This window comes from Malaclemys terrapin, chromosome 4, assembly GCF_027887155.1.
Source record: "Malaclemys terrapin pileata isolate rMalTer1 chromosome 4, rMalTer1.hap1, whole genome shotgun sequence".
Taxonomy (NCBI): domain Eukaryota; kingdom Metazoa; phylum Chordata; order Testudines; family Emydidae; genus Malaclemys; species Malaclemys terrapin.
Window position 1 is genome coordinate 20,603,682 of NC_071508.1, and position 14,751 is coordinate 20,618,432.

A 14,751-nucleotide genomic window follows, 5' to 3' on the forward strand; every position below is an offset into this window, starting at 1 on the left:
GGAGAGGAATTATTCCAGCTTAGTACTAATGTGGACACGAGAACGAATGGATATAAACTGGCCGTGGGGAAGTTTAGGCTTGAAATTAGACGAAGGTTTCTGACCGTCAGAGGGGTGAAATATTGGAACGGCCTTCCGAGGGAAACGGTGGGGGCGAGGGACCTGTCTGGTTTTAAGATTAAGTTAGATAAGTTTATGGAGGGAATGGTTTAATGATAAAACATATTATCTGAGGAATACCGAGCAATGGTAGGTAAATAGTATAATGGCTAACAAGGGTCAGGCCGGAGACTCTTGCCTACATGCTCGGGGTATTACTGATCACCATATTTGGGGTTGGGAAGGAATTTTCCTCCAGGGTAGATTGGCTGAGGCCCTGGAGGTTTTTCGCCTTCCTCCGCAGCATGGGGCAGGGATCGCTAGCAGGAGGGTTCTCTGCCAATTGAAGTCACTAAAACACAGGATTTGGGGACTTCATCAGCAGAGTCAAGGGAAGGGTAGGGACGGTTTTGTGGCCTGCAGCATGCAGGGGGTCAGACCAGATGATCATAATGGTCCCTTCTGACCTTAAAGTCTATGAGTCTATGGAGTATGTAGCTAGATAGATAGAGGGGGTGTATGGGGATAGATAGATAGATGTGGTGTATGTGGAGAGAGAAAGAGGGAGAGAGAGAACCCCATTGGCTTTAAGCCCTTTTACATTTTATGGGACTTTTCTGTAATCTCAGCTCCTTGAACTTTTTCGTGGTCCAAAGCAAACAACAACCCTGGAACCCATGTACACACAGAATGGTCGTGCAGGAAGGAGCCCAGGGAAGCCAAATCAGATTCAGCTGTGTCATTGACTACAAGCCAGCCAGTGTGTTGCAGTTGGATTTTCCCCACTGACCCAGTGGCAGGCCACTCCGCTTCTATTAGGGCCCTGGGATGGGACATAGGTGAGTGGGAGGGCCTGGGTTCCCCTACCCCCGGCAACCCAACGTCAGGAGTGGTAGCATCCCCACCTGGTTGTCAGGAGGCCTGCATTGGTCTGGCTCCCCCCTGAATCCGGATGCCAGACGGTTGTGCTGACTCTCCCACCAGAGAGGTAACCTCCCCTAGACTGCCACAGCTCTGCCGGATGTAGGCCAGAGCCCCCCTACTTGCTTGCTGCCCCACCCTGATCAGTGGCCAGGCAAATGGACCTTCTGTTGCTCTGCCTGCCTGCCTGTAGGCCACAGCCCCTTCTCGATTGCCGCCCCGCCCTGATTGAGGGCGCTGGGCAAAACCCCAGGCTGCAGGCCTAGATAAAGGCCTACTGTAGCAGGTTGGCTAGCCCGCTCCTGCCTGAGAGGTTTAAAACAGCCCTAGAAGAGGGCTGGGGCAAAGGGAAAAGCTACTGGGCTGATTGGGGAAGTAGCCACAGCTGGGCCATGCCCCAATCAGGCCCCAGCTGGCCTGTATAAGAAGGCTGGGAGCCAGGAGCTCAAGAGTCTCTCTCTGAGTGCAGAGAGAGAAGGGCCTGGCTGCAGGGAGCTAGACAGGATACCTGAGTGGAGCAGGGCTGGGGAAAGGCTGAGGAGCTGGGGAGCTCCAGCCTGGATAGCCCCAGGCTGTGGCCTGGTAATAGGCCAAGAGGTACTGGGGGTTGCAGAGGGCAGCCCAGGGCTAGGCCAAGGCAGCAGGTCCGAACCCAACCTTGCCGATGATGAGTGGCCTATACTGCAGTCTGCCCCAGAGAGTGGGGGCTAGCTGGTGACTGGCAGTGGCCTTATCCTGAGGTGAGGTGGGGTTAGTGGGTGGGGGTTCCCCTGGGAGGGGAGACCTAGCGTGTGTGGGTACTGCCAGGGGGCAGCACCCAGAGCAAGGGGCACCGGGGTCCCGGGAGGGACACTGGAGCCTGAGTGCAGAGGACAGGCGGATCACTGGCCTGCAGAGGTCACTCCAGAGGCTGGAGAGCTAATTCCCTGGACGACCAGCAGGAGGCGCCGCAGGGGTGAGTCCGGATACTCTTACATATGGTGGAGAATACGGGTATAGCGGTCCACCCGTGACACAAGGGGCCAAGGCAAGGACTGTGGACTATTGCCCAATGCAGAGTCTTGAGAACCAAAGGTGGAGAAAACCATGAAGGACTATTATTGGAGAGCCCGTGTGGCCCGTCTCGCCGAGCAGCAAGCCAGGCTGCTCCAGCTGCTGCAGGGGAGGGCACAAGGACCTCATTGGGGGCCAGGCACCTTGGGCAGGAGGCCGGTGCCAAGGTCAAAGAACTGTTGGGCCTGTGGGGAACCAGGACACTTGAAGAGGGTGTGCCCTCACAGGGCCCAGGCGAGCCCTGAAGGAAGGGCTGTGCCAGAGACAGACCGTGGACTGACTCGAGTGCCCCCTGTGAAGCCAACAGGGGGGCTCAAATTGTGTTGGGCCTGTGGGGAGCCAGGGCACAAGAAGGGGGAGTGCCCTCACGGAACTCGCAGGGCCCAGGCTAGCCCTGAGGTGGGCAGGGGTGAGCACTGGCTGTGCCTCCTCTGCCACAAGGGGCGCCGGGAAAAGCGGCCTAGCTCCCAGAGACGGCGGGGTAGGCCAGAGGATCAGGCTGGGTCTGAGACTGCCCCGAAGGAGGGGGTGATGACAACCAGGGCCCCACAGAGGGGATTGTCAGGGGCAGGGAGGCCCCAGACAAACCTGGGATCCCATGGGGGAGCTGAAAAGGCAACCATGGGAACCCAAACTATGGAGGAAGTGAGCAGCTGCTCCTTGCACTGGACAGCCTGCGAGCAGAGAGGGATTTCCTGCGGGCCCAGCTGAGAGGAATGCTGGGGCGTTAGGGATAGACAGACACCCTACCCCCCCGGTGGAGGGGATCTTGAGGTGGGGGGTGTGTAGCAGGGTGGCTACCGCACTCCTGCCTGAGGGGTTTAAAACAGCCCTGGCAGAGGGCTGGGGCAAAGGGAAAAGCTACTGGGCTGATTGGGGAAGTAGCCACAGCTGGGCCATGCCCCAATCAGGCCCCAGCTGGCCTGTATAAGAAGGCTGGGAGCCAGGCGCTCAAGAGTCTCTCTCTGAGTGCAGAGAGAGAAGGGCCTGGCTGCAGGGAGCTAGACAGGATACCTGAGTGGAGCAGGGCTGGGGAAAGGCTGAGGAGCTGTGGAGCTCCAGCCTGGATAGCCCCAGGCTGTGGCCTGGTAATAGGCCAAGGGGTACTGGGGGTTGCAGAGGGCAGCCCAAGCCAAGGCAGCAGGTCCGAACCCAACCTTGCCAATGAGTGGCTTATACTGCAGTCTGCCCCAGAGAGTGGGGGCTAGCTGGTGACTGGCAGTGGCCTTATCCTGAGGTGAGGTGGGGTTAGTGGGTAGGGGTTCACCTGGGAGGGGAGACCTAGCATGTGTGGGTACTGCCAGGGGGCAGCACCCAGAGCAAGGGGCACCGGGGTCCTGGGAAGGACACGGGAGCCTGCGTGCAGAGGCCAGGCGGATCACTGGCCTGCAGAGGGCGCTCCAGAGGCTGGAGAGCTAATTCCCTGGATGACCAGCAGGAGGCGCCGCAGGGGTGAGTCCGGATACTCTTACACCTAAAAACGGTACTCGGGCTGCAGAGGGGCACCCGAGAGATAGGCAGAGGCAGCTGGTCCAACCCCCCTTGCCGATGATGCGTGGTTTATATACTGCAGTCCGCCCCAGTGAGCGGGGGCTAGACAGTGACTGGCAGTAGCCAATGAGGCAAGGTGTGGTTAGAGGGTTGGGGGTTCCCCTGGACACCCAGATAGTGGGTTACTGCCGGGGGCAGGACCCTGACGTAGAGGGGTACCGGGGTCTGGGAGGTACACCGGGACCAGCGGCAGGCGAGACACCAGCCTGTAGAGGGCACTTAGAGGCCGGAAGAGATCATCCCTCACCGTTGCCCCGTGACACAGACTCTCTATCTTTGCTCGGTCTGACTGCAGGCCTGAACCATTAACACTGAGCTAATTTTCCCCTGAACCAAGGTATCCCAGAAGTATCATAGCGAGGGGCGTTGTCTAGGGTGACCAGATGACAGGAAGAAAATATCGGGACACGGGGGGGGGGGTGGTCACTGGTGGAGCAAAAAAACCCAAAAAACTGAGTGCTGCCGGTATAAGGACACAAACAGCTCCCTCTCCCAATTCCCTACTGTGGCCCATTGCTGCCGGCAGGCGGGGGCAGGAGCTGAGAACAGCCGAGTGCTGTGGGCAGTCAGAGGAGATTATGCACCCTTCCTTAGGTATGCATACCTTCAGCCTCTGGTTTTTAGGAGGGGGGGGGGAACCAACGGAGAACAGCTGAGTGCTGCCGGCAGTCAGAGGAGAAGAAAAAAAAAAAAGCTGAGAACAGCTGAGTGCTGCCGGCGGAGAAAAAAAAAAAAAAAAAAGCGGAGTGCAGGGTCCCGACCGAAGATCAAGCGGGACGCGGGACAAATACCTAAATATCGGGACGGTCCCGCTTTTATCGGGACGTCTGGTCACCCTAGTGTTGTCTCCTGCGCAGACGGAGGGGGAGGGAGCTGCAAACCCCTTACAGCCTCTCTTTCTAGTCTTTCATACTTTTTTCTCTAAATATGTCAAAACACAAGTACGCAACCTTCCCCCGGCAAAACACAGAAAAATGGGGACGGCGCCGGCAATGGGGATGGGGTGTGGTAACCTGTCAAAAACTATATGGTGAAGAAAGCTATCGAGCGGTTACCTACTCACATGGGGTTGTCAGGGAGGGGTAGTACCTCTGATGGGGGAGCAGTCGTACTCCTAGGAGTAGCTCATCCACTTTGGTCCCCACTTGACAATACCCAGCTCTCACCTGTGGCTCCAAGTAGCTGTCAGCATGTGACAGCGGCCACACCCCGGAGACCGTCTCGACCGGTGGGCTAAACCAGGTGAGGGTAGCCGATGAGTATGAGACTCTCTGTGAGTTAGGGCCTGTCTACCCATTGCATGCGAAGGCTGGATCTGGCTGACTGAGGCAACCTGGTTCAATGGTCAGGAAGGTGATGACAGCAAGCGTTGTGGAACGCTTAAGAGCACAAGACACGTAGGCGTCCTGGTCATCCACTGAGCCCTGCCCTATCTCCAGCCGTCTCTACTTCTGTTCTTGCCACTGGATACAGATAGGAACTGGGAAGAGAGAGTGAAGCTGACGTCGCGCAACTCTCCCTCACTTTAATCCAATTCATGCGCAAGTCTCGACATAATATCGTATCCTATTACATCATATCAAGTCCTGTGGCGATGGGCGAGCGATGAAGCAGCAGGTGTGGATACACTGGGAGCTGTAGCTGCGGACCTGCACATAGGCGGCTCAGGCATAATGGTCGTTCCTCACTGACCGAAGCAGCAGTGGAGCTCGGCATCTTCTTGAGCGACTGAGCAGCCCTATTCAGGATTGCACTGCTCGCCTCCGTAGAATGAGGAGGGGGCTAGAAAAGGTGCCTTAAACATTGCCTGCTTCACCTTACCCTGGCCAGCATACCGCGGCTGGCGGGGATCCCACAAAAGCGGTCGTATAAAAACAAAACTTAGAGTGACACCGATCACTATTGGCACATGGAATGTGCACATGTTACTGGACAACATCACGGCAGATAGACCGGAGAGAAGAACAGCACTTGTCGCTAGAGAGCTCGCACGCTACAACATTGACATTGCAGCCCTTAGCGAAACTCGCCTTGCTAATGAAGGACAGCTGTCCCAGTCAGGCTGTGGCTATACATTCATTCACACAGGCAGTAATACCTCTGAGGCGAGGCGAATTGCTGAGGCTGAAAAAAAGCGTGAGCTGCGCAAGTCCAGAGCTGCTTGTACATCATCGACAGTGCCATTACTTGTCTGCCCGACGTGTGACAGGACGTTCCACGCCCGAATAGGACTGATCAGTCATCTTCAGACGTACAGAGCCCGGTCATCGAAAGAATGAGTGGTTGAGGTCTTCATCGATAACGATGGACGAACATCACTCACATGCAATCTCCCACCCTGTACATAGCAATCGTCTGTTTCATTTTGATGTTTTTTGATGTACTTAATGCTTTTATTCATTTTATTGATTAAATAATTGTAATTACAGTAATACATCAGGGTATAAAAGATCTACACATCTTCTCCTGAACACAGACTGCTCCAATGGATCCCACAACCCATACAGCGAGAAAGCCGTAGCAAGCGTTAACATCTCCAAAATCCTATCCGGGCAGGAAAATGCACCTGCTGTTTGCAACACTTCTATAGTATAGACACAGGGTGAGGGCTAGACAAAGTGACCACGGTTAGTCCTGCTCCATCTCTACTGTCTGGGTTTCCATCTACAGCTGTTCACACTGGAAATGCAGGACAGGGGTAAGGTTAGCCCATCACCAAAAGAACCTTAATGTAAAGCAGTGCTCCTGCCAGTGCCTGGTGGGGATCATGCAGACAGACTACACCCCAGGCTGGGCATTGTCCCAGGGTAAAGCAGGGCTGTAGTGGAAGGTGGAGGAGCCCCTGGACGAACAGGGTGAGGCATGGGACAATTCAGCTAAGAGTTGCAGGGCTGGGCACCAGAAGAATCGCGGGGTGGAACTTTGGGGTATGGCAGGGAGGGGTGGAACGAGCCCCGCTCTGGGTCAGTCCCAGTGCCAATGGCCCACTGCCTTTGAAGAGGCCACCGATGAAGGCCATTTGTCCTACTCCCCTGGGTCCCACAACCCAGCTCTGGCCAGAGAGAAACTTTGCCTTGGAATCTTAAAGCAAGTGACTTTGTTTCTAGGGCTGAAGTGGGTGGTGGCATGGGAGACGCTGTCAGCTCAGAGAAAAAACTGACCCTTGTGCTCTTTGGGGGATCGTACCTGAAATGGGGGTCAGCGGGAGGTGGAAGGGCTGAGTGTAAAGGACCAGGAAGGAAACAGGATCCTGGAAGAGAGTCAGTGCTGGGACACCCCGTTGCTCATGAGACTCCACCTTCCGAGTAGTGCGGCCCCAGGTCTGTAACCCTTATGCTGGGGAGCGCTGCCAAGCAGTCTCCTGCTGCAGGCCCACGGCCCTGCCCAACATAAGGGCTGCAGAACAGGGCCCTCAGAAGGGGGGTTACTACTGTGTCCTGAGGAGCATAAGGGATGGGACCTGTCGGAACCACAGGCTTCCCTCAAGGCTTTGGGGGCTAAAGGAGTCAGCTTCTGAAGTGGACACTGTGCCCTGTCACCAGTGATTAGTGGGAACCGGGCTAGCACTCTGGCTCTACGGTGCTAACCGCTAATTGGGGGCCTGAAAGGGGTGAGCCGTAGGGTGCTAGACCTTAGTCAGCCCTGCCCCTGCAGCACACATGGTAGCAGATGGGACAGAGTGAGTCCCAGCTCCAGGATGGTACCGCAGCCAGTGCTGCGAACGGGGCTCCATGCACCCTGCTGGTGCTAGGCTGGGGTCGGCAGCACACAAGCCCTCTCCGTATTTCGGTACCGGCCGGCAGATCCCAGCTCTGCTGCACGACGAAGCGTGGAGAGGGGCCTGCACCCGCTTGCAGAAGGAATGAGACCCCAGGCACCCAGGAGGAGCAGAGGCCAGCAGCAGGATGCAGCTGGCAGGATCCCTCTCGCACATCCAGGATCTGGGGCTGCTGAACGGGCTGCGGGACAGATTGGAATGATCCCGTTGAGTCTCTCAGCTTGGGGGCCTCCCATGGCAAGGCCATGTCCCGAAGCACTGCCTGGCCACGCCCTGGTCAGCAGAAAGCCCTCTGCATCATGGAAACCCAGCGTGGGGCTGGACGGGAACGACGCCCCCTAGCCGTGGAAGCGGGCAGTTCACAAAGCCCCAGCTGAGACGCCGTCACCCCAGAGTCCTGGAAACTGGAGCACACACAGGCCAGGCCGCTCCCAGCTCTTCACAGCCAGGGAGAGGGGCTGGGGCCTGGGCACGCCAGGGAGCCTGACAGTCCCCCTGGCTCCGGCCTTTCCAGTGCCTAGGTCGGGCCGTTCAGCAATCTTCTCCAGCTCCAGAGCTTCACTGTCAGGTCGCTGGGGAAGGAAGAGAGAGAGGAAGTGAGGCCGGGGGCTGCCCCTGCCCCAGCTGGAAGAGGCAGCACAGCGAGTACAATCAGCTACAGGCCACGCCCTGCCCCCAACTCCCCCGCCCCCAAATGCATCACGCTGCAGCCCAGGAGAGCAAGGCCGCTGTGCCCCAAGCGGGCGGGCACCGGCGCAAGGAGGGAGCAGATGCGCCCAGCTGCCCGCCAGCGGGATAATCCCCCAGAGCGCCAGTAACGGGGCACTCTACCAGAGCGCAGGCTCAGCCAGTGGCACCTCACTGGCAGTGGCCAGTGACGCAGTGGGGGATGGGGCGGGGATCCCCCCAGCAGTGGCCCAGGAGGAGCAGTAGTCAGATGGGCAAACCCCATGCAGCCCCGAGCTGGCCGCTGGATCCAATCACCTGGGGGACTGGGAGGGGGGGGGGCAGGCAAGAGGACAGTCTCCTCTTGCAAAGAGCTCTACATGGGGGGAAAATCCAAAAGAATCTCATACTGTTAAGAAGCAGCTGAGACCAGAGCGGAGAGAGAAGAGACAGAGAAAGAAAAGGAGAGAGAGCCAGAGGGGGTGAGAGCCAGAGAGAGGAGGAGGAGGAGGAGGGTCAAGGCAGGCTAGTGGCATGCCCCTTTATGGCAAGGACGTGGTGAGGAAGGCAGGGGGTGAGCCCAGGCACGTAAGTCCATAGCTTTACCTGGCAGTCACTGCGGCACAGAGAGAAACAGAGGGTGGAGGGGGGGGTGGGGGAAGAGAAAGGGAAGGAGAAAAGGGACATGGTCGGAAAAGATTAGATCAGAGACGGTGCCAGAGACATTGTGAACCCGGGGACCCACTCTGGGGGCCAGGGCTGTGCACAGGGGCCGGGGAGCGGAAGGAGGGGGCGGTGGTGCTCTCATTGGAGATGCACAAGGTGCCGTCGAGGAGGAGCTGGTGCCCGGTTGGCAGGAAGTCCGTTCTCTGCGCTGAGGGTGGCAGGGCCAGCAGCACCAGGTCTGGCTAGTCCCGGCACATCAAAGGAGCTGGCAAGAGCATCCCAAAAGCATGGCGGGGCAGGGCAGGACCAGCGCTTGGCATAACTGGATGGGGCAGAAGAGCCTCACTGTGGGGCGACCTAACAATGGCTGAGAGATGGAGGAGAGGAGAGGCTAGATGGGGAGGGGTTGGGGGCCCTGCAGCCGACTGCTGCCCCACACCAAACCGCCTGCAGCCTGGCTCCGGCGCTGTTCCCATCCCTCGCTCCCAGTGCCATTCCAGGCCCTGCCACATGGGGGGAGCAACAGTGGGTTTGGAGAGCTCCTGCAGCTCTGCTGCACTGGGGGGAGTTGAGGGTCAGACCTCCCTCTCCCATGCCGCAGGGGCCTAGCCCTACCCACTGCCCTCACCTGGAAGCAGTGAATATGTGCTTGGAATTGGTGCAGATGGCATTGATGGGGCTGTCGTGGCCCTTGATCTCCCCAACGGGCGAGAAGTTCTCCATGTTCCAGACCTTCACCACGCCCCCGCGGCAGGCGCTCAGCAGCATGGGGCGGCCGGGGACGAAGGCCAGGGCACAGACCCAGTCCTTGTGCGCGCTGGGGATTTGCTGGCAGGCACAGAGACAGGGCAGAGCCAGTGAGCGCCCACGATCCACGCTGCCAGCCGGGGCCATCAAGACCCAAACTGCCCCCTGAGCTCCAGGGCAGGGTCAGGCCAGCAGCCAGAGCCAGATGCTGGGTTTGCAGCTGGCTGCTGGCTCTGTAATGGGCTGAGACAAACCCCCCACATCTGTACCGTGGCTGAGAGCTGGAATTTTTAAGCTCCGCTCGATTTCTCATCAAGCAGCAGCCGAGGATTTGAATTCAAGACAAGGGGACTCTGGTGAGCTACAGAAGCAGCTCAGCAGGAGAGAAGAGGGCTCCGCCCCAGGAGACAATTGCTCATTGGGATTGACCAGGGGATCTCCAAGCTCTAATCAATCCAAGCCGAGCTGGCAACCAGGATACGAGACACACAAGATGGGGGAGAGAATCTCTTTGATTGGACCAATTTCAGGGGGGGGGGGGGGGGGGAAGGGACAAGTCTGCAAACTCAGCTCTTCTTCCAGGGTGGGGCTTGAAAGCTTGTCCCTTCCACCCACAGGATCTGGTCCAATAAAAGAGATTCCCCCCCACCCCCCATCTCTCTAATTATTTGTCTGCCATCAATCCTCAGCGCTCCAGTGGGAAGAAAAATGAGCATTAGCCTCATTTCATAGGGGAGAGACTGTGGGGGAGGGTCACACAGCCACAAATGGTGACTAGCTCTGGGCAGCTCCATTTTGGGGGACACCCCGACCACCCCATTTTCAGAGGGGCAGAACCCCCACTGCTCCCCTTGACTCCCACAGTGCCCAGCTCCTCTGAACAACCCAGCCCCGGGCGGGCACATGGTAGGTTCTCCAAAACAGAGCCCCCCACCACTAAAAAAAAAAAAAAAAAAAAATAACTGGAGGCCTCTGAAATGTTAGCCAAGTCTCATGGCAGAGCCAGACCTCCTGCCTCCCAGCACCGGCCTGCACGCCCCCTTCGGCTGCTGCTCTATCCCAGACCCACCGGAGGCCATCCCCGCACTGCAGCGCGTCACCACTGACCTGGAGAGCCAGGCACCGCGGCCTGTGGCGCCCGGAGACCAGACAGCCACACTCACCGGGGTCAGAAATAGGGACACCGCCGAGCGCTATCTACCCCCAGACCAACCTGTCCCCATTCCCCATAGGCCACTGAGCCCTTTAACCGCAGCAGGTGGGGCCCAGCCCTATAGAACTGGCTACCGTGCATTGCCCACGGCTGTAAACTGCCTTCGGGACCCACCCTGCCAGCCACTGTCGTTTGCAACCCCCGGGGCTCTTCCATTGCCTGGAGGCCCCATGTGCAACGTAGGGATGGGGTCCTTGTGTCTGCTGTCTGATCCTCTGCCCCCAGGATGGCGGGAGCACGCTCCAGACTGGACAGCGACTCTCCAGCAGGTTCTAAGTCCTCGCTCCAGACCCTGGCACTGGCCCTCGAAACGGCACGCTGCGGGTCTAGCCCATCTCTCTGCCCCCCGCCCAGCAGCAGGGCCTTCCTGCTCGTCCCCCTCCGTACCTGGAGGAGCTCCTGCTGCTGCAGGTCCCACTTCTTGATCCCGTTGTCCCCGGAGCCGCTGAAGAGCACGTCGCCCTGGATGGCCAGACACTCGATGCCGTCGTAGTGCGGGGGCTCGAAGTTATGGGTGGGGCCGACGTTCCCCACCACGCTGTCCGCAATGTCAAACATCTGCAAGGCAACAGCCCGGAGGGCAGCTGCTGTGAACCCCGGTGGCAAAGGAGACCAGTCGCTCTCAGGTCATTAGGCCAGCAACAGCCCTTTCAGCAAGGCAGGGGGATGGCGAGAGCGTCCGACCACACAGCTATCACTGGGATGCTGAGCCACGGCCCAGTGAAATGAGACAGGGATGGATTGGCAGCGGCAGGGTTCTGCCTGCTTACGCCACGCTGGGATCCTTGGGCAGAGGCCATGTGGGGACACGATGGCTCAGCACTAGGGCTGAGATACAGGTCGCAGGTTCGAACCTCGCCCGGCTCAGCTGGGACTGGAAATCTCCACCTCCTCCAATGATTTGGTGGCCAACGTGCGGACGCAGCTCAGCGTCCGGCTGGCAGGGGCCACGTTGCAAAGACAAAATAGCCTCCTTGGCAGCAGGTTCAGCAGAGGCCACAGAGGGCAGGAGGAGGTGGGTTCCACTTTCCACGTGTGAGGCATCAGGAGGAAGCGGGGGGTGCGGAGGGGAGGCCTGGGCCGGGCACCTGGAATTCTGGTCTCCACGGCTGCCGAGCTGCCCAGCACTTTGAGACATGGCAGCTCCTCCATCATTTCCCAGATCTGGGTTCCAGGACGCTCTTAGGGGCAGTGCACAGACCCTGCTCCCCGTGACCCACAGACACACCTGGCAGGTGTGGGGACAGGAACGCTGGCCAGCTGCAAAGCCACCAGGTCCTTCAGGCCACGAGCGCTGGGGGGCTCATGGCATTTCTCAGACCCTGGTGGCATTTGCAAATGTGCTCAGTACTGGCCTCCCTCTGCGCCCGCTGAGATCAACAGAACGGCTCCTTCCCGCCCCCCATGGGAGCGGAGTTAGGCCGACGCTGGGCGCTCTGGACAAAACCACCCAGCATGTCCCCTCCTCGCCAGGCCTTTGGTGGGCAGCGAGCCCCTGTAGCTGGCACCTCCGGGAGAACGGCTATGCATGGGGGTGGGGAGGGCTGGCACAAGCAGCGGTTCCTGGGCTCAAAGGCCCCTTGTGCTGCCTGTGAGCGGGAGGGAGGGAGGGTCCCAGGGTACCTTGACGTAGTGATCCTTGGAGCCGGTGACGACCAGGTCATGGTTGCTCGCAGTCTGGTTCACAGTGAGACACATCACAGGCCTGATGTGGCCGGTCAGCTTCCCGATAGGCTGCAACCTACAAGCAGGAGCCCGGGGCGTCAGGGTCTGGGGTGCGCTCAGCAGGAGGCGCTCGTTCCTGCAGGCCCTTCGCTGGCCCAGTCTCCAAGGCTCCCAGCAGGGACCCTCCCAGCCCCAGGCCCCTCTCCACCATCCCAAGCAGAAGTGGGGACCTCGGGCTCCGGGGCGCAGAGCACGGAGCAATCTCGGGGATACCACATCCCTCAGCACCATGGGCCGTGACTGTGGCCTTGGGCTAGGGGCAGGGAGCTGGGCTCAGATGCGGTGTCAGGGGGTGACCGGCTTGTCCACCGATCTCCTAAGGCAGGGGCGGGGAAAGCTACGGCCCGCAGGCTGGATCCAGCCCCTTAGTTAATTTCATCTGGCCCGTGGCGCCCTCTCCCACCACCCGCTGCAGGGGAAGCACCAAGCCTCCACGCCCTCCTGGCAGGTAAGTGGCCCGTGATTGATTTTTCCTGTGGGTCAATGGCCAGTGACAGAGAAAAGGTTCCCCACCCCTGCCCTAAGGGCTGCAGCTGGGAGAGGAGCGCTGGGTCCTACTTTCAGCCACCCTTGGGTGTGATCAGCAGCTGCTGGTGCTGATTCATAGATTCTAGGACTGGAAGGGACCTCGAGAGGTCATCGAGTCCAGTTCCCTGCCCTCATGGCAGGACCAAATATTGCCTAGACCATCCTTGATAGACAGTTATCTAACCTACTCTTAAATATCTCCAGAGATGGAGATTCCACAACCTCCCTAGGCAATTTATTCCAGTGTTTAACCACCCTGACAGTTAGGGACTTTTTCCTAATGTCCAACCTAAACCTCCCTTGCTGCAGTTTAAGCCCATTGCTTCTGGTTCTATCCTTAGAGGCTAAGGTGAACAAGTTTTCTCCCTCCTCCTTATGACACCCTTTTAAATACCTGAAAACTGCTATCATGTCCCCTCTCAGTCTTCTCTTTTCCAAACTAAACAATCCCAATTCTTTCAGCCTTCCTTCATAGGTCATGTTCTCAAGACCTTTAATCATTCTTGTTGCTCTTCTCTGGACCCTTTCCAATTTCTCCACATCTTTTTTAAAATGCGGTGCCCAGAACTGGACACAATACTCCAGCTGAGGCCTAACCAGAGCAGAGTAGAGCGGAAGAATGACTTCTCGTGTCTTGCTCACAACACACCTGTTAATACATCCCAGAATCATGTTTGCTTTTTTTGCAACAGCATCACACAGTTGACTCCTATTTAGCTTGTGGTCCACTATAACCCCTAGATCCCTTTCTGCCGTACTCCTTCCTAGACAGTCTCTTCCCATTCTGTATGTGTGAAACTGATTTTTCCTTCCTAAGTGGAGCACTTTGCATTTGTCTTTGTTAAACTTCATCCTGTTTACCTCAGCCCATTTCTCCAATTTGTCCAGATCATTCTGATGTAGTGCAAAGCCCAAGACAAACAAGCTAAGCTGCTCCACGCTGGGGTTTGTGCCAGTGCAGCTTCCTCCGGTGCCAGTCCAAATCCGCCCCTGCCTCAATAACACAGCTTCCAGCCGGGAGGGAGCGGGCCCCCGCTCAGCCCAGAACGACTGCTCCCTCTGCCTACGCAGCACCCGTCTGCCTCCCCACAAGAGCTGCCCCTGCCTGGGGGCCCGAGTTAGCCCCGCCCAGACCTGTTGAGCTCCCAGATGTGGACAGAGTTCCCGGCGGCAGCGTAGAGCATGGTGCCAGTGGGGTTGAGTGTGATCTGGTTGATCTGGTGCTCCCCCTGCACGCTGGCGATGGTGCGGGTGGTGGTCCCAGCACAGGCGTCCCCAGAGATCACCTGACCTGAAGAGCTAAGCCAAAGAGACAAACAGGTGAGCCTCAAGGCAGAGACCCTCGGGGGAGGGAGGGGGCAATTTACACAATGTGGAATGGAAGATCTAGCCCATTGTGGACTGATTAGAAGGCTGGACAGCGTCTGTCCCCAGCCATCTATAGGGGGAAGCAACGCCACTTCCTGGCCATATGCAGTGCCAGTGGTGCCAGGATGAGACCCCCCCCGCTCAGCCCCACGTCCCCTCAAGCCGGGAGCAACGGCACAGCAAGGGTGACCCAGGCAGCAGCTTTCGGCACCCAAGGGAGGTGCCTTGCCGCGCAGCCAGCCAGACCCGTACCAGCAGGCATGCCAGCTCCACGCCCAGGGCGGAGCGACACAAACCCCATCCCTGGCCTGGAGTTGATGTTGACAGGCAGCCCAGGCATGTTCCCGCCCAGGGCCGGCGCTTCCATTTAGGTGACCGCACCAGGATTTGGGGGGGGGGCGGGGGGGAGGGGCGGCAATTCGGCGGTGGGGGGTCC

General features: G+C 58.5%; 1 protein-coding gene across 1 annotated transcript in view; it reads right to left on the reverse strand.

The window, feature by feature from the left end:
- Positions 1-7,650: 7,650 nt before the first annotated feature.
- Positions 7,651-14,751, reverse strand: part of LOC128836194 (kinesin-like protein KIF21B) — a 42,558-nt gene continuing 35,457 nt past the window's right edge. Inside the window, 5 exon segments of the mRNA XM_054026222.1 lie at positions 7,651-7,974; positions 9,363-9,562; positions 11,082-11,252; positions 12,318-12,435; positions 14,082-14,246. Coding sequence (XP_053882197.1) covers positions 7,920-7,974; positions 9,363-9,562; positions 11,082-11,252; positions 12,318-12,435; positions 14,082-14,246 — 709 coding nt within the window. The 3' untranslated portion in view covers positions 7,651-7,919.